This window comes from Micromesistius poutassou (genome assembly GCF_964030765.1).
Source record: "Micromesistius poutassou genome assembly, chromosome: 15".
Lineage (NCBI taxonomy): Eukaryota > Metazoa > Chordata > Actinopteri > Gadiformes > Gadidae > Micromesistius > Micromesistius poutassou.
The window spans coordinates 16,521,705-16,548,786 of NC_140285.1; the positions used below are offsets into that span (position 1 = coordinate 16,521,705).

At 45.6% G+C, this 27,082-nt stretch overlaps 2 protein-coding genes across 2 annotated transcripts; both read right to left on the reverse strand.

Annotated features, from left to right (window-relative positions):
• Nucleotides 1-7: 7 nt before the first annotated feature.
• acvr1ba (activin A receptor type 1Ba) lies at nucleotides 8-15,826 on the reverse strand. Its single transcript, XM_084480204.1, has 9 exons — nucleotides 15,690-15,826; nucleotides 4,424-4,660; nucleotides 3,187-3,438; nucleotides 2,687-2,917; nucleotides 2,316-2,483; nucleotides 2,032-2,188; nucleotides 1,823-1,947; nucleotides 1,330-1,460; nucleotides 8-1,131 (listed from the first exon to the last, which is right to left on the reverse strand). The coding sequence occupies exons 1-9, from the start codon at nucleotides 15,751-15,753 to the stop codon at nucleotides 1,006-1,008; spliced, it is 1,491 nt and encodes a 496-aa protein (XP_084336330.1). The 5' UTR covers nucleotides 15,754-15,826; the 3' UTR covers nucleotides 8-1,005.
• A 1,025-nt stretch (nucleotides 15,827-16,851) lies between these two features.
• Nucleotides 16,852-27,056, reverse strand: acvrl1 (activin A receptor like type 1). Its single transcript, XM_084479393.1, has 10 exons — nucleotides 26,521-27,056; nucleotides 23,603-23,677; nucleotides 22,776-23,015; nucleotides 22,096-22,277; nucleotides 21,886-21,985; nucleotides 21,610-21,756; nucleotides 20,889-21,164; nucleotides 20,386-20,583; nucleotides 19,424-19,554; nucleotides 16,852-17,912 (listed from the first exon to the last, which is right to left on the reverse strand). The coding sequence occupies exons 2-10, from the start codon at nucleotides 23,673-23,675 to the stop codon at nucleotides 17,766-17,768; spliced, it is 1,494 nt and encodes a 497-aa protein (XP_084335519.1). The 5' UTR covers nucleotides 23,676-23,677; nucleotides 26,521-27,056; the 3' UTR covers nucleotides 16,852-17,765.
• Nucleotides 27,057-27,082: the final 26 nt, after the last annotated feature.

Genomic DNA, 27,082 nt, shown 5'->3' on the forward strand with positions numbered 1-27,082 from the left:
TGTTCATTCTTAAACCATCGCGTCGACTCCCACCCGCCCCACCGCGCCCGGTCCCCCCCCACGGAGAGGCACTGCTCCGCTCCTTCCACGACCATCATCCAATAAACAGTGTTTGAGCCTCTCCCTAAACACAGGTTTACATTGAAAGCGTTGCCGTGACAACAGTAAAATGGAGTCGTCTGCGTCATCAGCCCGTAACATTATTCGCTGAGTCTTCTGGACAAAGTCAGTTCACCGTGGGGCCAAATTTCCAGAGAGGTACAAAATATATAAACTTAAAACAATCCCATCACTGTACATTAGTAGCATATCCTGCACCGCTAAAGGAGAGTGGAGGAGGAGGAGGAAGAGGAGGGTCTCGCAGTATATCCAGTATGGGGTGTGAAGGAGGAAAAGGAGGGTATAGTAGCATGTCCAGTTTGGGGGGTGAAGGAGGAAGAGGAGGGTATAGTAGCATGTCCAGTTTGGGGGATGAATGAGGAAGAGGAGGGTCTTGCAGCACATCCAGTTTGGGGGGTGGAGGAGGAAGAGGAGGGTATAGTAGCATGTCCTGCTATGGGGAGTGAAGAGGAAGAGGAGGGTATAGAAGTATGTCCTGCTATGGGGAGTGAAGAGGAAGGTAGAGTAGCATGTCCTGCTATGGGGAGTGGAGGAGGAAGAGGGTGGGAGTGATGCTATTAACAGTTATGTTGTGGTTCTTGGGCCTATGGAGATAATGAAGGAGGGGAGGAGGATGGGGTCTGAGGTGACAGAACATCTCAAAATAGAAAAAGCTGAAGAAGAGGGTGAGGAGAACAGAAGGAGGAACGAAGGGGGGGGGGGGGAGAGGTTCTCAGTAGTTTTGGCTAAAAAAGGTGAGGTAGGCCTTTGTCACAACTTGGAGTGTGTTGGCGTTTTAAAACTGGCAGGGCTTTTCTCCGGTTGCAGTCCGTCTCATAGTGTTCTTTGTTCCATACGTTATTCGGTTGCATGTGTTGTTCCTCGCTGAGCGGGGGTCTGGCCGTCTCACATCTTGACGTCCTCCTCCACGCTGAGCTGCGACAGAGTCTTCTTGATGCGCAGCGCAGTCAGCCGCGCCGCACCGTTGGCATACCAGCACTCACGCATGATCTTACCCATCACACGCAGCGACTGGTGGATAAACACACACACAAACACATGTTGTACAGCGTGTGTGATCTGTGTTGGAAAACAATCTAAACAAAACCCCAACTACAGTAAAGATTTACGATATCAAGTTCCTTTTCATCATGTCTCATCATTTTGCAGCGCTCGTGTTTAGTGGCTGTACCCTCGACGTCTGCAGGGTGCATCATATGGGGGACTCACCTCGTAGCTCTGCCACCAGTTGGGTACATTGGGCCTCAGTCTCTGGTCACACACCACCTTCCTCATCTCCTCTATGGACGGATCTGACGGCACCAGGTCAAAGTAGGGCAGCTGGTACTCCTCATGGATACCTGAGAGCACGAGACTGGCTTAGTCCTGTCTAGCATTGGTGTAACGCTCTGTGTCCACATGTCGATGGTAAAAGGACTGCGTTTATACAGCACTTTTCTAACCAGTCGCCGTTCAAAGCGCTTTACAATATTGTCCAACATTCACCCATTCATGCACCCATTCACACACCGACGGCTGTGTCAGCCATGCAGGGCGACAGGCTGAGGTGCCTTGCTCAGGGACACCTCGACAATCAGCTAGGAGGAGCCAGGGATCTAAACTAGCAACCATCCGGTTAGCAGCCAACCCGCTCTACCTCCTGAGCCAAATGCCGCCCGTGGACTCAACACACATTAGGGAGAGCTGTACTACACTGCCTTACCTCCGGTGTTGCAGCGCCGGGCCACCTCCCAGTACACCAGGCCCAGGGCATAGATGTCAGCGCACTTGAAGGAGTCAAAGTGTTTCATGTTGATGGTCTCGTCCAGAACCTCGGGGGCCATGTACCTGAGGGCGAGAGGGACACACGGTCAGGTCTGGAGGTTCTGGTGCGGCGGTCATCCACCCTGAGGGGAGCCTCGTTATGCGTACCTCTTGGTTCCCACGCGCTGGTTGGGCGCAATGTCGATGGTGTCCGTGATGGACTCGTGGCGCACGGCCAGACCCAGGTCGGCTATGGCGCACATGCCGTTCTTCTTCACCAGGATGTTTTTGGATTTGAGGTCGCGGTGAGCGATGCCAGGTTTGCCTGCAGACCCAAAAACCACCAACATCACCACCAAGAACCACCACAAATAGGCCCGCAACCAAAAGACCCCCCAAAATGGTCCACTACTATGCCGCTGTATGAAAGGTTCCCTGCTGATGGAGCTCACCCTGTGTGCCAAGGATCTCCATGTGCAGGTGGGCCAGGCCGCTGGCCGCGGACAGGGCCAGCTTGATCATGCCCTCGATGGTGACCGAATAGTGGTTCAGGTAGTCGAACAGGGAGCCGTGCTCATGGTAGTCCGAGACCAGCCACAGCTGGGTCCAAGTGCCATTGTCTGACAGAGAGTAGACGGATCAATGAGAACAGGGAATAGAGGGACATGTTCTAATAAACATTGGAGCCTAATCACATCAACATACAAGTTTTTAGTTATATCCAAATAAAATATTCCATGTGGAAACAGGAAATCACCCTTTGTACATGTGTGCATGATGTGTGATCTCTTCATTTTTAATTAACAACTAGCTCCCCTCTGACCTTTGTTGTCGGCGGCGATGAAGCCCAGGATGTTGTCGTGACGCAGCATGATGGTCTGGTAGATCTCCGCCTCGCGGAACCACGAGCGCTCCTCCCGTGACGAGAAGATCTTCACCGCCACGTCCCCGCCCCGCCACTTCCCCCGCCACACCTCGCCGAAGCGCCCCTTCCCGATGATCTCCTGGAGCACGATGGTCCGCGCGACCGTGCGCTGCACAAACAACGGCAGGCCTGCAGGGGGCAGCACACACACACACACACATCAAGGGTTACATTGAGTTGTTCAGGAATATTACGTCACTGAGGCCAGTGTTATTTGTTTTTATAATTCTGGCTCTTTATTCTGTTATGAGAAGTGGCAGTGACAATAAAATGTATTATTATAAACCAACATTCATAGCCCCAAATGAAAATATCTGATCTGGACATTATTTACAGTGCGAATAATAAATGATTAATTAATTAATTAAGTCAATCTAAATATGAGAGAAACCACTGACCAGAGCCGGAGCCTGAGGTGGACATGTCGTAGATGAGGTCTTGCAGCGTCTTGTCCTTGGCGAGGTAGAGGTGGTCACAGGACGGGTCCTCCACATCCAGACGCTGCCGGTGGCTGTAGGCCCGCTGGTGGTACTGGAACAGGAACACGCCCCCCATCAGCACCACGCACATCAGGAACACCGGCCCCGCGATCACCGCCACCAGCTCCACGGGGCCCCAGGTCCCCGGCCAGCCGTCCCCTTTCCTGGGGACTGAGAGCAGGAACAGAGAGGGAGTGAGAGAGAGGCAGGGGTAGGATTGGACAGAGGGATATAGAGGAGTAATTTGTCACTCCAGTGAGAGTAATCCAGGTTCCTTTACATTTTATTCTAATATTCTATACTGAGACAAAACAACTTTGATTTCCCTCAGTCAGACTTTTATCCAAATCAACTCCGGAAACTTTGGATAAAAGTCTTCTAAATGACTATGTGTAGTTCAGAGTGAGGATGATTACATGTAATTCAGAGCGAAGTCCTAGAAGGCCTTTCGCACATTCACCGTAAGTCGGACGTTCTCCGGATAATAGCATGTGGGGTCGTTTGTGTGAACGCAAATGTGTGAATGCGCCCCTCCGGAGTGTACCCGGCCAGGCCCCTAGTGTACAGTCCGGAGAATCTGAGATACTTCACAACGAGCGAGTGGGCGTGTTGGTGATGTGTTGCTGACATTTCCATCATGCGAGCAGTGCAAAACCGGGAGTACTCCGCTTTGTACTTCTGTGTCTTCTCGCCTGTATTTTGTGTTCCAACCTCTTTGTTTTTCATCTTTTGATATTTTGGACATATCTTAATAAATGGGGTATTGATATTCCCACTAAATGAGTGCAGTACAGAGTTGGTAGCCTCACCCACCAGCGTCGATGTGTAAACAAAACACTGACTTCCGCTGCATACTTGAGCATCACGCCCCGCCTCCTACACTCTCTACCCAGGAGCCACACCACCACCTCGCCTGACGTACACCGAGGACCTCTGGTATGTGTGTGAACAAGTCTGATGCGGCCTAGCTCCGCTTGTGTGCTGCATGTGTGAAAAGGCAACTCCCGATCAGCTCCGGACCGGATTTTCCAGAGCTCATGTGTGAAAGGCCAATAGGCGGCTACGAGTACAGAGTGAAGCTAGAGGAGTTCAGAGTGAAGCGAGTTGACCGCAGTGAGGTGAGCGGTTTCAGAGTGAGAATGTAGGGGGCACTCACCAGGAGCCTTGAGATCCACGCTGTTGCAGTAGTCCTCATAGCAGCAGTGTGTGTTGAGCAGCCCCTCAGCACTCAGGCAGTAGAAGGGCTGTCCCGGGGGCACCAGGTGGTCCCGGTTGATGCAGATGCGCATGTGCTCCTCCTTCCCCTGGCTGATGTAGGTGGAGGCCATGCAGGCCCCGTCCGTCTCACACTCAAAGCCCGTTCTCTCACAGGTGGTGCAGTTACAACGAAGGGCTGGGCGAGATAAAGAGAGAGAGGGACAAGGAGAGAATATTGATTAGAAAATAAGTCTTTCATTTACAAAAACAACAAAAAAAAAAGTAACTAGACAACTCCTCCTCCTCCTTTTTATTTCAATTAAATAAAAGGGGTGAGTGGTTCAGTTTTATTTTTAACATGACTTGTCCAGCAGGGGGCCGACTGTACCCAGAATGAAAACATTGCTGTAGCCTCCTTATAGTGGCGTGTGTCGGGGTGGCGTGTAGAGAGAGAGACAGCATTTCGCAGCAGCCAGACGGCCCCTGGCGGCCCTGAAATCAGATCTACCACTGCAGATGAACCCAAACACACTGGGTGGAGAGAGAGCGGTCCACCAGGACAGAAACCCAACCAGGGGAGAGGAGAGAGAGGGGGAGGGAGAGCGAAGGCCTGGGCCGCATCCCCAGTGCAGTAGATCTCTTTATCAGCTAAGGTTAATCAACTGTTTGTGAATGATAATGCCCACCGGCCACCAACCAATACCCTCTATTATCTAAAAAAAAGTGCTAAAAATCAGCATGCTAACGCTGGGTACACCATACATGATAATTAGCCGGACTTTGTGCCCGACTTCCGACTCGTCAGCAGAGCCCTGATTCTTTGATTGTTCATGGATAAAAATCTGCCGTAAGTGTGCTAACTTTACCGTACATCCTGTTTAATTAAGCCAGGAACTATTGTAGAAACTATCGACAAACTGCTCCTCTCACATAATTTATCGGTAATAAATCCTTGTACATAAAGCAAATACCTCATTAGGTTGACCACAGGGTTTGCATTAGAAGTAAACATTGTGGAAAAATAATTGACAGTGGAATTTCTGCTCCACCTCGTAATCAATAAGCAATTTTTCACTCAAATCTACACCAGTTGACAACACTTCAGCATCAAGAGAAAGTCTGGATGAGAGAGATTTGGGCTGCATAATACATCAATCGTTATTCAGTGTGTGACAACCATGGATGTGACAACATCCAAATGATATAGGATGCATGATAGCAACTAGGGGTGGGAATTGGCAATAATGTGACGATTTGATAGTATTGGGATATTTGGGCCACAATTCAATATTAATGCGATTCTTAACATATTGCGACACAGCAAGTATTGCGATTTGATTCTGCGATATATTGATATTCATGACCCCTATATTATTCAAAGGCATTACAAAAAAAGAAGAAAATAAGACTACCCAACTCACTTCAAATGTCACATTTAATTCTGTGAACAACATTATCTTCTACACATTAACTGAAGTGCAAAAACTTAGTAGGGTAGTGCAAAAACCTTGTCCTTGAACATCCAGGACACAGGACCATAGTAATTATTCTCTGAATAGGAGACCGCTCACATGAGTGCTGAGCTCCCAGCACATAACTTACAATTATCTAAATACAATAGACTAACATAAAGCAAACATAATAGAGTAACATAAACCTGAGAATAATCATATAAATACGAGTAACTTAGAGCTTCAATAAAAATTAAGGAAAATAACAAAAATGTGTACTGCTAGAGTCAAGTTCAAACAAAATGTTAAATTAATTTGGGAATATTGAACAGAAATTTTTGAACAGAAAAAGGAGTTGGTCAACATGCTAAATGCTATCAGAGTAAACCAAGTTAAGAAAAAAAAATTGCAATACTTTGTGCTATGCATCGATATAGTTGCGTGCGCAAAATATCACAAGACTGAACAGTATCGATTTTCCCCCTCCACTAATAGGAACGGTCACCACGTAAAATAAGTGGTGGAATGCACACCTGACACAACAAACATACACACAAAACAAACTCAAATCAGTCATTGAAGTCTGCAGTTCAAATGTGTTTAAAGAACGTACCAACAGCCCTTATCAGATGTTTCACCGGAAAGTTGTGTAATCCAACTTAACGTTTGTACTGATCGGAACAAGTATGACTCCGTTCATGTGGATTCTGGCCAAACACGTTTACAGCTCCTGAGAAAAGGCACCTACTGTTAAACCAAACAACGTGTGCTTGCGTGTGGAAGGGGGGGTAGTGCATTCAAACCATGCCTCACACACAGGGGCCCTATTAAAAAAGGTAAAGCCATGGAATGAAGCCGCCCGTTAAAACAAGCCCATGAAGTCCGCAGTGGGCTGAGAACCGCCACTGGGCCCACCACCACCAAGGGTCAGGGTTGTGTGGCGACTCAGGAAGCACGGCGCTGCGAGCTGATTTGATTAGAAGTGAAATAGGGAGCTTGAGTCACAGCGCATATGCTTCTCATTTAGAGGAAGGTCAGAACAAAAGACTCTTGACTCTGCCACCACATGCAGAGCTGATGATGTTCTTGACCTGATTATGATTAACTGATTTTCAACCCAGAACGTTTAAATGAAATATTGATATACAATAATGAATTATTTATTTCATTATGAATGAATGATAGAGAGATAATCCTAGAAGTGAAGAGAATGGAGGGGACTAACCAAGACCACAGGAGGAGACCCAGGACTCCCCATCCCGTCCAGCCTGCTCTCAGTGCCAACAAATACCTCTGTCTGCTAGTGGTGGTTAGACCAAAAACGTGTGTGGGAAGATGGCACTAGTCATGTGGATGTTTGCTGTGGTTGTGACTAAACGAAGTCACTCCCCTCCAGATTCTCTGTGAATGAGCTGCTCACAGGCTGCAACACCCCCACAAACATCAACACCCAGAACCTTTCCTATCAAAGCGTTGGCCCCTCTCCACGAGGTCTTACCGAAAGTTGCTTGGCCCAAAAGTGACCGACGGTGGGTGAACTGATGCATGGATTATTGCACCGTCTGAATGCAACATCCCAGAGTTCAACATGCACAGCCCTGCTGTCATTCAGGGTGGATCCCACACGCACATAAGCTGCGTGTTTCTGCCTGCCCGCCTAGACCTCTTGCCGTTAATTGAGTTTGTTGTTCACCAACGTGTGGTGAGACTGCTCGTCTGCCTTGACGTGCGAATGTTCCCAGGAGTTGAGGGGCAGGTTCTCAGCCACCGATTGTGGCAAACTCCAAAACCGGCTACTATGGTTGCATGCAGTTGGAATTTCCTGCAGATTACGGATAAGGTGAGGCAGGCCGATCATTTAGGGAAAAACAATTCCTGTGGACCAATCAACAGGCAGGACCACATCCGTCCAATCAGCAGGGGAGCTGAACCAACCAACGATGGCTGGTGTCCATAAAGATTGTCTAGTGATCTCACAGACAGTGTTTAGGCTGAAGTCTCGTAGTGAGATAATAGTTTTAACCCTACTAACCTAGTCAGTAACCGTGTGTGTGTGTGTGTGTGTGTGTGTGTGTGTGTGTGTGTGTGTGTGTGTGTGTGTGTGTGTGTGTGTGTGTGTGTGTGTGTGTGTGTGTGTGTGTGTGTGTGTGTGTGTGTGTGTGTGTGTGTGTGTGTGTGTGTGTCTAAAAACCCTCTTCTCCTCAAGACTACAGCCCATGGTTTGTGGCCTTGTGAATTAGGGCAAAAACAAATTAAATAATGCGCAAAGCAGCAAAAGTCTAAAACTTTACATCCCCAAATTACCCAATTGTTTGTGTCCCAACGTACCGGGCAAGAACCCTGGCGTTCTCGCAAGAGCACAATTTGAATTTGCTCAGCGAGTCATTCTGGGAACAAGCATTATACTCAGTCCCCGATTCCCCTGGCCCAGAACATTAACCAATCACATCGGTGTATCTGATATAGGCGGGCCAAAAGCGTTGCTGTTTTACCGATCGGATACGGCAAGAGAATCTATTGGTTAGCTCTGCTGGTCTCGATACGTCACCCCTTGTATTCTTCTGATTGGTCGTAGTGTTATCCAATTGCGTGCAGTGATATTTTCAAATGCATGCTTGGTGCCGCCCCTCGAGTTGGGCCGTTTTCATTACTCGTTGCCAGACCCTACAGCATTCTAGATGTGGGTCTGGATTTCCAGGCTACCGGGCAAGAACTTGACAAAGTGGACCTGTTGGGGGAGTGAAGATGCATATATACATAACCTCAAACAGAGATCTGAGGCAGGGGGTGAGGTCCTAGTCTGAGGCAGGGGGTGAGGTCCTAGTCTGAGGCAGGGGGTGAGGTCCTAGTCTGAGGCAGGGGGTGAGGTCCTAGTCTGAGGCAGGGGGTGAGGTCCTAGTCTGAGGCAGGGGGTGAGGTCCTAGTCTGAGGCAGGGGGTGAGGTCCTAGTCTGAGGCAGGGGGTGAGGATCCTGATGTGAGGCAGCATGAGGATCCTGATCTGAGGCAGCATGAGGATCCTGATGTGAGGCAGCATGAGGATCCTGGTGTGAGGCAGCGTGAGGATCCTGATGTGAGGCAGCGTGAGGATCCTGATGTGAGGCAGCATGAGGATCCTGATGTGAGGCAGCGTGAGGATCCTGATGTGAGGCAGCGTGAGGATCCTGATGTGAGGCAGCGTGAGGTTCCTGATCTGAGGCAGCATGAGGTCACTGTGGCTTTACAGAGGGCCTTTGTGTTGAGATTAGGACGATATGAGCTTTGGACTAGTCTGGGTTCCCAACTGAACAAAGAATAGAGGTGGAAGAGGGGTGGGGGGCCATGGAGTAGAGGGGGAGAGCAGGGGTTCCACTCTCAGGATATGGAGGCAACAGTAAAATACTACTAAAGTCTTATGGCGGTGGTGGTCAGGGCCAGACAGCAGAAGGGGTGTCAGTGGGGGGAGGGGGTGCCCCGGTGTGGGCGGGACAATGAGGCTGTGGATTGGTCTGGGGGAGGGGTGACATTAATGTGAGCTTACAAAGCCTGAGGCTGCGAGAGGGGGGTCTGACTGACCAGCTGCGAAGGTCATTAAAGCTCAGTCTAGACTTTGACAGAGAGGAGGGGAACAAGACAAAGGGATAGGGGGGTGCTCTAGGACTCCAGAGCGAAAGGGGAGTCGTTAAAGAGTTGCTGGTGTAAAGTTCCTCTCATTCCATTCGTGTTCAGGCAGGAAATGGCAGACATAGTTTGGATTAATAAAACACAGACACTTCTATAAGGGACCAGAAAAAGAGGAACATGGGGAATTTCTGAGTGAAAAATGTGCATTTAAAGTCTAACCACAGTTTTTGACCGGCTGACAGTCAGACCTACTCATGAAAGTAATTCCTAGTAGTAACCCTGTCACAAAATACACCTACTCAATCGCCTTCATAGTAACCCTATCACAAAATACACCTACTCAATCCCCTTCCTAGTAACCCTATCACAAAACAGACTTACTCAAACCACTTGCTTGGCTTGTAGTAACATTGTCACAAAGCAAGACCTAGTCAATCCCCTTCCTAGTAGTAACCCTATCACAAAATATACCTACTCAATCCCCTTGCTAGTAGTAAGCCTGTTACACAGCCAGACCTACTCAATACAAAGCAGACCGACTCAATAACCCTGTCACAACAGAGCTTGCCCTCCCAGTGAGATAAGGAGGTGAAGTCAGTGGAAAATAGTTGAAGACCATTTGTCCAGGGCCGGAGGGGAGGAGGGGGTTCTGGGGCGCAGACAGAGAGACGGCCGACTGCATGCGTGCAGAGCACCGCGGCCATTACCAAAATGCACAGGCTGAAATTAGATCCATTGAGATACCAGACTGAGAGCTGATCAAGACAAGCAGACGCCACCAGACAGCGTGAGTGCACGTGTTTTCCGTGAGTGCACACACACTACAACACACACACACACACACACACACACACACACACACACACACACACACACACACACACACACACACACACACACACACACACACACACACACACACACACACACACACACACACACACACACACACACACACAGTAGTGCTCTGCCCTAATCAATGGTGGAGAAGGAGGAGTCATTACCTTTGTCTGCATCTCAGGGTCAGATTACTGATCTGATTCTAAAGTGAAGCCTCTGGGGCACGGCAGCACCAGCTATCTCTGGACAACCACCTCCCTCTAGGCTGCAGCGTATCCTGTCTGCTCCCACGCATGTACCGCCTGCCAGAGCACCGACTGGTGCTAGCGATGGCTGCACACCGGCCTTGGACCCCAAGCAGGGTTTCGTCCAAAAACCTTGCTTTGTTCGCTCAATAAAAAATGTTGCTTGTTTATAGTGGCTTTATTCTTCCATTTGACCCCCCGCCTGTTGTGAGAGCCGGCCTCACCCATTGCACCTGCACACACTACAGCATTGTACCTTGGTATGGAAGAGGAGCTGGCCGCTAATTCTGGTGTGGCACCTAATGAGCTCAATCCCACAAGAGGTTTGTATAGTTAGTCTTCCTAGTTAGGGCAAGAACCAACGAGTAGTGTGAATTGTGTTCAATATGAAGCAATCAAAGGGACAGTATAAAAGACAGGATAGTATATCCTTGATTAAGAAGCACAGACTCCATCAAATAGGCCAACCTGTGCTCATGTTAAGCTAACCTGTCAGCAGTTGTATACCAAAACCCTTAGATGAGTTCAATCAGTGCACTGGATAACCTGATTCAAATCACTACAAAAGAGAAGCAGAAGGACGGGGAACGAGTGCATTTCCCTACACTGGACCAACAGAAGGACCAGCAGACAAGCAGAGAACCACAAAGCAGAGCAAGTCTAAATCCACATTCCTGAGGCCGACAACCAAAGAAAACGGCATCCAACACGCCTTCAACGAGACAGGTAAAATGGAGGCCAGGTATCAGGTGAATCCCTGTATGCTTGAGACCACAGCTCCCCCCACCCACATTTATACTACAGTAAAAGGCTAGTGGTTAATTGGCTTGCAAGCAACCCACGTCGCCTGTCTCACCTATCGTCTTCACGGCACCGAGTGTGAGTGGTGAGGAGGAGAAGAGCAGTCGACGGGTGAACTGTTTGGTGGTGGTAGTATAGGGGGGGGGCAAATCCCTTGTGGCAAAACAGCAAGTTGGTGCTGGGGCCAGGTCAGTCAGAGGCCATGTCTGGAGAACCAATTAGGACCCCATGCCTCTGGAGGTCCCTAACGAGATTCTTGTGTATACTTGTGGTAAGGATGGGGTGAAGGAGAGTCCAGACTTGACATGATCCAGGTCAGTGTTACACACTGCAGTGATGCTATACACACCACCTGCATTTGCGCTTTGTGTTGCATAAAATGTAACGCAACCTACGTCACTACTCGAACATGGCCTACGTCACTACTCGAACATGGCCTACGTCACTACTCGAACATGGCCTACGTCACTACCGAACATGGCCTACGTCACTACTCGAACATGGCCTACGTCACTACTCGAACACGGCCTACGTCACTACTCGAACACGGCCTACGTCACTACTCGAACACGGCCTACGTCACTACTCGAACACGGCCTACGTCACTACTCGAACACGGCCTACGTCACTACTCGAACACGGCCTACGTCACTACTCGAACACGGCCTACATCACTACTGGAATGCGGCCTACGTCACTAATCCAACGCAGGGAGCGGGACAATTGATGCTATTAAAACAATAGCGTAACTCCACTGTACACAGCCGAAAAGTCCCACGCCAGCCTGTTTACTGGCAGTCAGTTATGGCTGGAGCCACATGGATCTGTGCTCTACGTGTAGCAGAGCCACATGGATCTGTGCTCTACATGTAGCAGAGCCACATGGATCTGTGCTCTACATGTAGCAGAGCCACATGGATCTGTGCTCTACGTGTAGCAGAGCACACTTTTCAGCATTTGTCTCATTGTTGAAAGATGGAATAACAAATTCTATCTGGTCTTTATATAACAATTAATTCCCTCCAAAATTCAAACCTAGGCGGGAGATAGGCTGTCACTAGGGTTTAGACCACCATGATTGGACATCATCTTTTTTTTTTATATAAAATTTAAGATCATGTGGAAAACATAACTAAAATAAAAAAGGGGATTCAATTCAGTGCTCATAAACTGATACTATTCAATTAAATTATGAGCTAGCTAGCACAACATTGCATATTTTGATACTTCCCACCAGCTCTACGCAGTGGATTTGATGCATATTCGATAAATCCAATGCATGCCTCACCCGAAAAGCAACCCAACTGCTTCGGCATGCAGCGGTACTGGGTAAACGCAGCGTTACAACACACAACACAGTGACGCAGCTGGTGTGTACACGGCTTTAGTACACATTAAACAATTGATGCTTGTATTATTTTTTTTATTATACAATAAGAAAGCAAGTAAAGGTGGTTTAGGTCCTGACTGAATGTCTGTTTTACAATCTAGGTCTACATGACGATTGATGTCAACAGCTGCCTGACCAACTGGCAACCATTTTGTGAAGTTTGGTGAGTTTGGCCCATTTGTCTCACTAAGCCAAGAAACTTGAAAGTATGTGCACTTTTTTATTTGTTATTGTTTTGGGAATATGGCATAATGACGCAACATTAAAACTCCAACATTTTGGCTGATGAAGTCAGTGCCGGGGCCCAACATACTTTACAGAAGAGCAACTTGGAATAATAATGAAACAGGATGCGCTGAGACACACATACACAAATACCCCTCAAAGGTGGATTGGGAAAATAGGCTAGTTAGACAGTATAGCATTATCTGGGACTCAGGGCCGCAGGGGCTGTTTGATAGCGTCACATCAAGAATAAAATAAACAATTGCTTGACGTATAGAGAAGTATACCGTATAAAGAAAACTTTCCCCTACTGCATGTCTGTTAGTAAATACTAAAACAAAACCATTAAGTTCCTAGATCTCTTCATACTTTTCTTGAGGTTCTAATCCTCCCAAAGCCAGTATGTGCATGCCCCAAACTTGAAAAAAAAAAAAAAATGAACACTTATTTCCAGTTCATCACATCCACCGTGCCTGAAAACAGCACCTGTACCTGTCAGGTTCAACGCTCCTACAACCAGGGCCTATCATCTATAACCTGCAGAGATACCTCTGGGAATGACCCTAACCTGGCGGGCGGGGTGACAGTTTTGAACGACTTAACACAACAAGCACAAGCGCTCATATGATCGGATCGTTTGAACCCTGCCCATCCAAGGACTTTGTATGGCGGAGACAACGATCATCCTGAACTTCTCCTTTACAGCCCTGGGGGGTCTGAGAGTGAGCAAACCTGGAGTGTACTCCAACTGAATATAATCTCAGACCAAGCTCCATTGTGTTAAGTGAGAGTAAAAGAAAAGCTGGGAGAAAAGGCGCGCCTTGCCTTAAAGCAATCTGTACAGTTCAGCGGCCATATCGTATTGCAGTTGTGTTGGATCCATACAGGCTCCTAAACACAGACGACTTCTGTTCCATGTTGCTAAGCGCACACGCTGAAACATACATCCCATTCCAGGCCTTCCTGTGGATCCCCCTCCATAGCCTGTGTACTGCATTAGTAGCACAGCTACTTTTGGGTTGGTCTGGTTTCAGTCATGCCATGCTATAATCCATTATGTGGTGTGAAACAGTGGCTCCAGACAGACGCCCCTTACACAACAGGCTTGTCCAGCTGGACAAAGTCTGTGGAGAGCACAGGTCCTCCCACTCTTCCTCACACTTCAGTGTTGCGTTAAACTAACCGGGCCATTCAAATAGCCCACTCAGGTGGCACTACAGCCATCCAGAATTTACTTCCCTCTATCGTTCCTTTGCATGATATAATGACCAGACCTTAGTGCCATGACACTATCTCAACTAAGCGGGGGAGGGCAAAATCTCACTGGTTCTTGGAAGGGGGATGACTCACCATTTACAACACAACACACAGGGTAATGGAGAGGATATTCAGCATACTCGCCTTTGTTGTTTTTGTGTTAAGTTGCAAAGGAACAGGAGTAAGTAAATTGTAAAGAATACTAAAAGAGCGAAATGAGTACCAGCCAATGGACTCCAATAAACAATGTCTTGCAACTAAACCTATTCAATAAATCCCTGATTGGGACGCTATTCACAGAAATCATTAAAAAACTGCACATAGCTAATACCAGTGTTTTTGGGAGCCACGTGAATCTGTTATTTATGCCTGGAACCGGGAGTCAGCTGCTCAAGGCAGTCATGAAAGATTGAGGCCATGACAGCCCAATAACCAGTGCATTTAAAACCCCACTTTCCATCACAAAGGAGCCAGACTTCACCCCTGACTCCAGTCTGGGCAGCCTGAATGGACGGCTGTTGTCGCCCTATGAGGCCATTCACACAACGCTGGGGGCCCACTAAACATACTTTTTACTACATAAAATGCACACCTGTGTATGGGCAAAAAAATGGAATTCAATTATTTTAAATCCACATACACTTTGTGTAGATCTTTAAAAAGAAAACAAAAATGAATTTTGTTTCATTTTGTTCCATTTATAGCCTACTTGAGGATTCAATTGGCAAATATTGTGACAAACGCATATGACCAAGGCAAGTGCAGTGCGGGACTTCTTGGCTTATAGTACAAGACATAGACAACATGCTGACAACTTATTGTTAAAACAACATTTTTAATAAATAATATTGAAAATAACGTGCCTATATCATGATAACATATATATATCACAACAAAGCAGCCCGTGGAGTCAATCCCTCCACCAACACACACGGGCTGGGACGTTTCGGTCGCCCGTTCCCGATTAGACTAGAATAGACTTGGATTAGTAGTGTTTTAATACATTGATCTAGCCTTGTAACCCACAGATATAGCAACACAGGCTCCAGGGTTTATCTTCCGCCTTCATACCCCTCGTTGAGGAGTGTCAACAAGACCACTCGGTCCACAGCTTCTCGGAATAAACAAAGCGGCCGTGTTGTTGTTCGGCCGCTCCGTGCGGCTACCGCTCACCAACATGACTTAACGTGTCGCTATCAACACATTAATATTACGATATCGGTGCCGAGCCAACAGGCTTACTAGTGGTCAACGCAAACCACGGCGATTAAGTGTAGAGGCTAGCTCAATAAGGTCAGCCAAATCCCCACACACAAAGCGCCATGATGAGGAGCGACAATAGGAGCCGCTCCAGGAACGCCGTCTTTACTCAACACACGGAGCACAAACCGGGGGATATGTTCATTAAACTCACCACTGCCGCCAGCCACCAGCACCAACAGGACGACCGACGTGAGCACGTTTTGGTATAGAGCCATGTCTTCTTAATTTCCCATCTCTTTGCGTGAAATTCGTTGAAAGCGTGGCGTTATCAACACGGCCCGACCTGATACACAACCACAACCCGACCACATACACACACATACCACACAGCGGCCAGATACCAGCCCGCCGAGTGACGCCGTTAAAGGGGCGTGCGCGCGTCTTAAAGGGGTGGGCTATATGTGTCCTGTTGTTTGGGACAGTTCTAAAGTGAGATACTATTCATACCATTCATAGGAGATACCGGATTTGTTTTTATATATTGAGCATAGTATAGTGTAATATCATATATGTAAATATATTTTGTATTTAGCGTTTTATATTTAGACTTCTTTATTGTTCACCCGCTTCGACAATGTAAATGTTTCTCATGCCAATAAAGCTTTTTTGATTTGAATTGAATTGAATTGAATTGAATTGCATTGAAATACTATTCAAACTCACTGTGCCTAGCTACAGTGGGGTGTGTTATCATCATATTATCGTGTTGTTACGAAGCCGTTTCAACAAACAGTTGTTAATTACTTTACAGCCGTTTCCATGATACTCATTTTGCCTCCATGATCTGCAAGTGCAAGACAAGAGTGGAAATGAATCAGCATTGTTTTCCAAAAAACGTTTTTATTACACGTTTTTTCGTCTTGTCGGGTGTATTGATTGTAGACTTGTTCATTCTAAGGCACGTTTTTGCAAGTGGAGAGCTAAGATAACGTGGGGTTGTATACTAAGGTGTTCCTCTACGTTGTGCAGCCCAAATAAATGAATGAGAGCCGAGCCGACTGGAGTGACACTGTGAGGTGAGGAGGAATATGCAACTTGAGCGTTATCCAAACATTTATACACACACACACACACGCACGCACGCACGCACGCACGCACACACACACACACACACACACACACACACACACACACACACACACACACACACACACACACACACACACACACACACACACACACAAGAAAAGCAAGAAAATACAGAAATTGGTTGGCCTACATAAAGGCTAACCAATAACAAAACCCAAAACCGAAATTTCTGTATTTATAATCTTTATTCTCCTACGCTGAGTGGAGTATACATGTGAGATAAGGCATAGGTCGATAGCATGTGATTTAATATCTATTGATGTGTCGATGTGCGTATATTTTGAAATCTAGACATAGAAGAATTGGCACCTTTCGATGACTTCTACCTCTTTCTAGAAAAAACAATAATTATAGGCCTATATATATATATATATATATATATATATATATATATATATACCGAGATGCCTACGGGGGCGCCTAAATCAATTAAAAGATGGAATCATCCTTTCAAACGCAGCTCTGCTGTAAAATCACTATTTTCTAATGACCCCTACTGGTCATCCACAAAACAGCGCTTCAATGTAGATAGGCCTATATTAGTGCTTTACGACATGACAATCGCCGTTGAATACAGATACAAATCTGAATAAAAAAATAGGTCAACTATTAAACAAAACAATAACAAAATAAAAATAAAATAATCATAGTAAAATAATAAGCATCATCCTCAACTTCATCATACCTGCTTGGAGGATGAGGGTTATGACAGGATTATTGCTTTATGTTTCAGTTGCAGTCTTGACGCTGCCCAATAAGCTTCATTGAAATGTGAGCACCTTGTGTCAGTGCACAATAAAAGCCTAACATTAGTGGAGATATTTAGCTGTGTCCAGGTGCTTTCACGGCCTCTTTGCGTTCGGTCTTGGCAGATAACAAAAAAAAGAGGAAATATGACTCAAGTGGTAAACCGCATCATCTGTGGGAGTGGGCTATAGTGCTGGAAATATAGTAGACTAAAAAGTAGGCTAGGCCAAGAAATAGCCTCCAGGGGCTCGATCGTCTAGACACCATCGCTGAAAGCCAATCGTTTAGCGATATTGTAGTGACGCAAGTCAGACAATATGCTAATTGTAGTCATCTAGTCCTGCAGGAATCAGACAAATAAAGTTTGTTGACTGCTTCTCCTGAAGCGGGTTCAGAGGTCCTGCTTGAGCTTGTCTAATGTGTAGTCATTGTCCAGGTCCAGTTTAGACAGCGTCTTCCTCACGCGCAGTGCTGTGAGGCGGGCCGCCGGGCACTGGGACCAGCACTCCTTCATGATCTTCACAACAGTGGAGAGGATCTGTGGGCACGGACACATGTACAGACACATCATTTGAGGAACATTAGAGATGTACCCTGCCAGATAATTTTTAACACTGCATCAATGAAACCTTTCATTCATATTGAACTCGTAAGCAACTGAATCATTCCCTTTGTTTTTTCTCATATATCACATGTATCTGTTATTGTAAATCTATTTTATGATAATTTCAGGGCTCTCAAGTTTTGAACTGAGTTCAGAGTGAGATTTTGTTGGCGGGGGGGGGGGGGGATATTAACATGTGACTGCATACAAATGTGTCCACAGACATGGTGACTAATGTATGATAGTAAGCATTATTGGCCCTTAACACTAAAAAAAACAGAAACAACACTGCCTCAAAAGGCTATTGGCTTAAGCAACACCAGTAGAGCCATATACTTTTCCCTGAACATTTAAACGTTGCAAACGTGCAAAAACATAATTATATATTTATGTGGCATTCAGTCCAATGCTTAAAATATATCTGTGGCATTCAGTAGGCCAATGATGTGGTAAAGTGTGTAAAGTTTGACCAAGTGTTTATTTCTGTTTAATAGATACAACTTTATCAATCCCCTGTAGGAGAAATGTGTTAATGTTTGTCCCTATAAAACAATAATGGTAAAAAAATTAATACAAAACATGACGGTAACTAAGTAAGTCAAACCGTCCAATCTGAAGGCTCTACTTAACCACTCCCCCTACTCACTTCCACCAATGCAAAGCGAACAGAACTGAGTAGGGGAGGGCGTAGCCTAACTAGTTTGTGAACGACCCAGAGAAACGCAACGCAAATTCAATGTGAACATGTATGAGGCTTTAATAAAATGATTTTGAAATTCCGCCACACATTTTTTTTTAAGTGTCTCAAAAAGAGGGCATGTCTGGGCAAAAGAGGACGCCTGGTTACCCTCCGTACAGGAAACCCATTTGATTCCTACCTGTTCCACTGTTAAATAGCGGCACAAATTGGTGGGCGCTATCCTGGTAATTTCTCTGTGAGAAATAAGAAGTGTGGCGTGTGAGCGTGTGCATGGGGTGAAATGCGTGTGTCTCACGCCCAATGCGTGAGACTTGAGAGCCCTGTAATTTTTTCAGATTTTCCTTGTAATTATTATTTTTTCATTCTCTTGTTGTTGTTTTAAAAAAAATAAAATAAAATTTAATTAAAAAAAGGTGTACCCTGCCTATATAATTTGACTAATGGAAGAAAATATGAATTGGCCTTGTTTAGAATAATATGCAAGAATGATTTAGATCAATATGCATTTTGTACTCTGCGTCCTCTGTGCTATAGGGCTGTTTACAATGATACAGCACTTAGTGGTCAATTGTTGTAAAAAGAGGTGATATGATTGTTATTCATGGTGGTTAAAAGCTTGATAATAAGAACTAATTAGTTTCTTTGTTGAACCAAACGGAACAGAAGTGTTCCTAGTTGGGTTTTGATGAGGACAGCAGGGATTGGGTTTTGATGCGGCCTGTAATAACCCTCTGGGTAGTCTCACCGGGTGTGAGTGCAGCCTGTTGTGCGGGCTGGGTCTCTGCTGGTCTACACACACCACTTTCTTCATCTCTTCGTAGCTGGGGTCTGAGGGCACCATGTCAAAGAAGGGAGGCTGGTACTCCTCCACGATGCCTGAAACACAGAAGGACAAACCGAGGGATTTGCATTCTGTTGGACCTTAGTAAAAAAACACAATGTCCTAGCGGAATATTTATAGGGTGGAGAAGATTAGAATGGTTCTAATCTATTTTAGGATTAAGCGTTAGATAAGCACGGAACCCCTGTAATATATTTCCTCATAAATATGCAGGACACAGCCATAAGTTAATGCATTACTGAAATAGCATAATCACAACTCAAGATAGGCTCACGTGGGTGTTTTCCCAAATATGTTGGCCCTGATAAAAAAGAGAGCAGGGGACTGGATTCCCCAGCGACTACACAGCTCAGTGAGATCAACTTGTTTGTGTGTTTTTTGGCAGTGTGTAAATGCGTTTTTGCAACTGGATGTGTGTTTGGACATTAAGCATCTGGACTATGTTAGAGTGAGTGCTGACGCCAGATAACGCTGTTTATAATTACTGGACTGCTTATCGGCATAGAAGATAAGCGACACAGACAGAGTCTGAGCTCCACACACAGCTTGGCCAGAAAAGAAAGGACTGAGGAGAAACACACAGCTAACTGCCTTCTAAACATCATATTGCAAGTCACAGATTTACAACATAACATACAACACACACAGGCTGTGGATAGAAAACACTCTTTCAACATAATGTAGCAAGCCAAAGACAGGCCACAGATAGAAAACAATCTTTCAACATAATGACCTGGGCTAATTCTTAATATATCTATTTACTCATATTCTGTTGGCTATTGTGCTATTACGGTTTTCTACGTTAGACCTTGTAGGACTGGGAAAGTACTCCTAATACAAAGGTATTTTTAATTTTGGTTGCTAACCATTGACGATGGTCCTTCGGGTAATTTCCCAGAAGACGAGGCCCAGCGCCCAGATATCCGTCTGCTTGTAGGACTCAAAGATGTCGACGCGGATGGTCTCGTCCAAGACCTCAGGGGCCATGTAGCGCTTGGTTCCGACGCGCGGGTTGTTCCCCACATCCAGATCGTCATTGGACTGTGAGTGGATCACTGCCAAACCTGGAAGACAGGCGATAAGAAAGGCTGTAAAGATTACAGTTCACCACCGGACGTTAATTCATGCTGTATCAAAGCTGTATCTCAAAGTGGACACCAAGGAGTTTGAACCCAGAAAAAGGAAAGAAACATATACCATTTGTTCACGTTTTTATCTAAGGTGTGGATGCATGCTTGTAAGTAGTTACAGCAGGAATGCACCCTTCATCCTGACAATCTTAATATCAGGGTGAAGGGTACACCAGTTGAGCTTAACAGGACCTTAACAAATCCAATAACTTCTGTTTTAACCCCCTCCCACCTCTCACCAAGGTCAGCGATGCAACACTGTCTGTTTCTCTTGACCAGGATGTTGCGGCTCTTCAGGTCCCGATGGGCGATGGCTGGCTTGCCCTGGGAGCTGAAGATCTCTGTGTGGAGGTGCACCAGCCCACATGCTATAGACAGACACATCTGTAGGCAGCTCTCCGGGTCCAAGGCGCTGTACTGCAGCACGTCGTACAGAGAGCCCAGCTCATGGAAGTGGGTGATGAGCCACAGCTGGGTGCTGGAGTTCTTGGAGGTCATGTCAGACGCTATGAAACCTACACAGGTTATGGGAGACATAGACCAGGCACAGAATGTTTGATAACCAATATTAAGGTTGTTTTTAAATATTTTTGTGTATGTTTTAGGGTCTTCTACTTTCAATTGTACAAACATTGTATCAAATCTCTACTTTAACTACTACTACTACTTTTATGCTCTACCAAAAACCAATTATAATGCTACCAATGCTACTTATAAAGAAAGGGCACGTACAGCACTTGGGTTCTTCTCAGCTTCACTTTTAAATCCATGATAAACGTGTCTATGAAATGACTTAATGTAAATATATATGGAATATAATGTATGAATTGTGTAATATAGTATAAGAAAAGATCTTCCTGTCCTAGCAAGAAACCAAATGCCTTGTGTATGCTACTGTTTATGCTACCAAGGATGTTGTACTGTAATATAGTATAGTACGCTTTATCTATGCTTCGTTACCCAGGATGTTGTCGTGTCTGAGCTGGACAGTGTTGTAGATCTCTGTCTCCCTAAACCAGGACTGTTCGTCCCTGGAGGAGAAGATCTTCACGGCCACGCTCTCTCCCATCCAGGTGCCCCTCCACACCTCTCCATACCGCCCCTTACCTGGTTAGAGCAACAACACATTAATAATAATACAATTATCAGGCTTTTTTCTTATTGTGTATATCTAACTGTCTACATGCAAAGATTAGGTGGTTATAAGAGTTATTTAAAGAAGGTACACAGACTGACCAACACACTCTGCCAGCGAGATCTGTCTGGCCATGGTCCTCTGGACCAGATAGGGCAGTCCGGTGCCACTTCCTGAGGTACAGAACTCATCAAAGAGTTCCTAGAGAGATAAATAAATATCACAGACGTATCGTTGATTAAATCTGAATTTATATGGCTTCTTATAACATAAAACGTTGTAATAAATGTAAAATGCACCCTGTGTCTTACCCCGTATGTTGGATCTTCTCCGCTAGCCACTTTCACCATGGTTAAATCACGGCCCTGCTCATTACCCAGAAGTCTGCAGTGCGTCCGTTGAGACCGCAGCCACAGCATCAGGGTACACAGAGCTACACCCGTAATGAAGGCCAAGGCGAGAGGCACTGCGATCCACAGCATCAGGCTCTTCTCTGGAGGATCAATACATTGATAGTGGTGTATGAATACATGTTAGAACAATAATATTTTCGGGGGTTCCCAACTTTTTACTGAAACTGATGCTACAATAACTACTGACTCTGCAATAATTGCTGGTTCTACAATAAATGCTCATTCTACAATTACTGCAGTTTAAGTGTAACTTACACTAACCATCCAACAGAGGGGGCTAGGCTCTGGTTTTCTAACTGAAGACTGAGCATGAAAAAAATGTCCTCTTCATTGGAGGATATCACCATCCAGCCTTGCATGTGTGTCCCACAATGCTTTGGCCTGCATTTCTAGTTCAGAACCAGATTAATTAAACATCAAGGCTATATTCTCACTGTAACACTCATGTGTTTCATCCACAATGTTTAAGCATTTAGATGCATGGTTGAAGAGTCACAAAGTTAGAAAGTGAGTTTGTAGTTAGCAGTCAAGCTAATTGATCAAACACATATTTGACCATGAACGAGCGAGGAACTGACCTTTTTCGGCGGGTGGTGGGGTGAAGTCGTTGCAGAGGTCTGTGGTGCAGCAGTAGATATAAAAGTCTTCAAAAGCAGAGCCACAATTCTCCTTGCGGTTCCTGTGGGAGAAGCAGCCTCGATCCTGCTGTAGTTTCACCCTTGAGTAGAAACACACGTCTCCCCTACAGGTGGCGTTGCTGCTGCACGTTCCTTTGAGGTTCTCACACGCACACAGCAGCTTCGCCTCATCTTCATCACCTGCAGGAGATGAGAAGTGTGGGGTTGTTTAGGTAGACAAATGTGGAAATGTACACACACACACAAACACGCACACAATCCCAAATGAATAAATCCATACTTGGAAAGATTTCAGAGACTAAAGGGCTGATGAAGAGAAGAATGGTGAAGCGTAAACACACACACATGTGCACATACGCACTGGTGGTGAAGGTAGGATCAGACGTAGGATCAGAGACAGCCCTACCAGTAATAGGACCTGGTATTCCTCAAGGCAGAAACACTTGTGTAATACAACAAGATATGTTCATTACACTTCCTGCACTAGAGAGATATCTCTCAGAGAGCAGGCAGGCAGAGGCACAAAGAGGTATTCTTGATCAGGTTGTGGGTTTACATTTTTTCAGGTCTGAGACAAAACGACAGTTTGAGGGAAGCAGGCGAGACAGAGAGACGGCGTGTGTGAGTGGGTGTTTGTCTACGTATGTGTGTGTGTGGGGAGAGGAAACTCAGACTCCACCCACACTTGCACAAACACCATATTCAGTGTTGTGTAAAATCTGAGAATTTTCCCCTGGACTCAAATGAATTCAAAACTCAGGACTCACCTGCATGGACAGCAAAGGTGACCAGAGACATCACAGCCAGTAGCAGGAGTACGAGTAGAGCAGACCTCCCCATCGCTGTAGAACAGGACAAACAAGGGCATCATGAATATTAGTTATATTAAAACTGTGCTATGTAACTCTCATGGCCATTTACAGAGAGGAGTAACAACACAGATCTGGTGGGGGGTTGGCTCTTGTCTGTCACAAAAGATGAAACAGGTAGAAACCATGTCTTCAATGTTTTTATGTGTTGTTACTAACAATACACAGATGTGGCCAAATGACATCGAATGATCCATTCCTCACCCACACCGGCGGTGAAGCAACACAATGCAAGGGTCCGGACACTCTGCCTCATTCTACTTGCTCTGATTTGAAGATCCCATGTATGTCTCCATGGCGACATTCAGACCAGCCATTTAAGTGTTTGTGTGTGTGTGTGTGTGTGTGTCTATGTTCCTGAGGTAATGCCCAAGTGCCTTGTTTTTTTTGGAGACTGCATTAAGTGCTGTGCTACCAGTCCCCCGTCCAATGCTGGCCTCCGAGACGAGTTGCAGTGTAAATATTGATGGCTTGACTTCCTGCCATTGAGAGGGCGCGGCCCGTCTGGGGTCTGCCCATTGTTTAGGCCTGCGCTGCCAAAGGGTCACGCAAGCCGGAGGACTACAGGGGAAAAATGTGGATTCAAACATTCTTCAGGCCAGAACACACTGTAACCCGGCGTGCAGTGGCACCGTTTAGCTCCAAATATACACTTCAGGTGAATAGTATAGTGATTATGTTTGTAAAGTTGTAAAACACACGTGTGTTGTTACTCGCAGCGTATCTCAAACTGTCGCAAATGCAACTACCAGTATTGTTGAGAAGAGATAATATCTACCCACACTTTTAATCATGCCTGCACTGGACAACATACTCAAGACACATATGGAACCGTTGATATCTGGCATAAGTTGTATGCAATATTTATTTACCATTACACTGTTTATGTTTCAGGTTGCACCAATGATATCATGTATTGAAAAACATTAGTACTTTGCAATGAGAATTGTAGTCATTAGTTTCTCAATGAGATCCAGATGAGTTGGGGAGTTCTTTTTGGAGTAGCTGATATCAGTACGTGAAAGAAAACAACGTTAAACCTTTTTTCTATGATTCGTTTTTAAATGATATGTTGTTTTTGAGAAGCAATTACTCATTGTAAGGGGAGAGATGAACATTATTTTTTAAATTGTTCCTCAGATTCACATGCACGCACACACACACACACACACACACACACACACACAATCAAGCCGTTTGAAGCTTCTTCTGCAAGAAAGAGGGAGTCAGGGGCCGTGAGAATTCCACATGTCAGCAGAAGAGTCAAGCCTTTGGATTTGCAAATGAAAGCACCGGAAACTATCAAATTAGAATCAGTTTCTCTTGTCAGTGATATCAGCAGAGAATTTCTGTGTAGATACGGCCATGGGCCTTTATATACGTCCCTGGGACTGTATATGTGTGTGTGTGTGTGTGTGTTAATACCCTCCCCCACACACACACACACACACACACACACACACACACAAACACATACACACTGCACTTCCACACACACACAAATCCCATTATTTTGGGGAGGATGTTCTTCTTTCTGACGTGGCTCTACAGTAATCAGCGTTCCATCAGGACTAGCCTGGGCTCCACCAGACTTCCTATCTCTGTTCTCTTCTAGTTTGTCTCCGTTCTGTCTCGACGTGAGCACCCGCAGCCCCCCATGGGAACGGAGCAGTTGTCATCTCTCTCTCTGATCTAGGGCCGCCGTTTGCTGGCGGAAGCCAATCCCTCATTCCATCTGGCTGACTGTAACGTCGTCGGGGGAGCTGACGACAGAGGCTGAGGGCTCTCCATCTCCTAGCGGTAACAGATCGCTTTGCAGCATCAGAAGAAATCCTTTTTGCGGTCATGTACTACGGTTGCTATGGTCGCCTCGTAAAAGACCACCGAGATGAAATGGTCTTGTAGGTCATCATGGGCGCCTTTCAAAATACATCATGATGTTTAATAGAATTCCCCAAGTACCTGGACTGTTGGATTGTCTGTAATTATAGACTGTTGGTTGCTGGTTCGATTCCCCTCTGCAAAAATGTGTGTGTATGTCCTTGACGAAGACCTGAAGGGCCCATCTGATTGGCTTCACCTCCAGGGTGCATATGTAGTTCCACATGTTGACATTAACCACGCGTAATGCTATGCACGGACATGACCACAGCCGTAGCTCTCATGGTTTAGTTATGCCAGCGAGTGTTCCTCACACATTGCATGTCATGTAAGGGAGTCAAATCACAAACTACTGGTCAAATCACACCTGCATTAAGTAACTTCCTTTGACTGAAATGTAGAGAGTTTTCCATACAGATTAACTCATTTGATTCCTGATAGAGAGAAATAGAAATAGAGAGATAGGAAGAGAGATGGAGAGAGAGAGAACAAGAGATATAGAGTGAGAGAACGTTTGAGAGCAATAGGCAGACACCTGCTTTGGCAATGTGAATGTATATTTCTCATGCCAAAAAAGCTTTTTTGATAGAAAAAACACTAAACACTAAAAAAGCAGTATCAGGATCCAGGTGATACTTACCTCTATAATAAACAACTGTGATGGGGGGTAGCCTAGCCTATACAACTAGTTTATATGCAACTGGCATCAGCTTTGCTTGGGTAAGAGGTTATGGAATAGAGCCTAGGTAAGGCTGTTATATCTGCCTCTTCAGTCGTCAGCGGAAATCAAAACCTGTTGATGTTCATGTATGTAAACTATAACACGTGGACCGAGGACACTGGGGGTTATCTTACGTCAAAAGGAGAACGCATAGATAGGTTAGTAACAAGGATACAACTTAAAAACACATAGAAATAATGCATTTTTACATTACCTGTATTCCACTCGGCTCTTTACTTTGACACAAGTAAGCCTTATACCCCCATATCAACAGATGACTGAAAGACTTGTCTGTGAAATATCATTCAAATCCAAGGTTCTTCGATATCAATCTCAGATGAATCAAACCCAAATCGCATCATTTCCTTGTTCTGATCAAACACTTAAAAGAGGTTACGCACGGCGCGAGAACGCACAAGTCATATTTCTCTATAATTCCACACCTTTCTCTCCTCTTATTCCATTTTCTCCAAAAAAAAATACAAATGATTGTCAATTTGCGAATTGATTTTCGATGCAATGTCTCAGATGTCCAAGTTATTGGGACTGAACTCCTCGGCTGGTCGGCGATACGGATAGAGGAGGCAACATCTATCTCAGCCCCAATCTGCGCTGATAAACACTCGACTCGAAGCTGAAGTTTGGTACATAACTTATCTTCAGCTTCAGGGAAGACTAAAGTGCCGTTCTATCTCATTAAGCACGAGCAATTCGCCTTATGTTCTTGATCAGACCGAAAGATTACATATTTGATATAGTTTCACGTCCCACCCCTT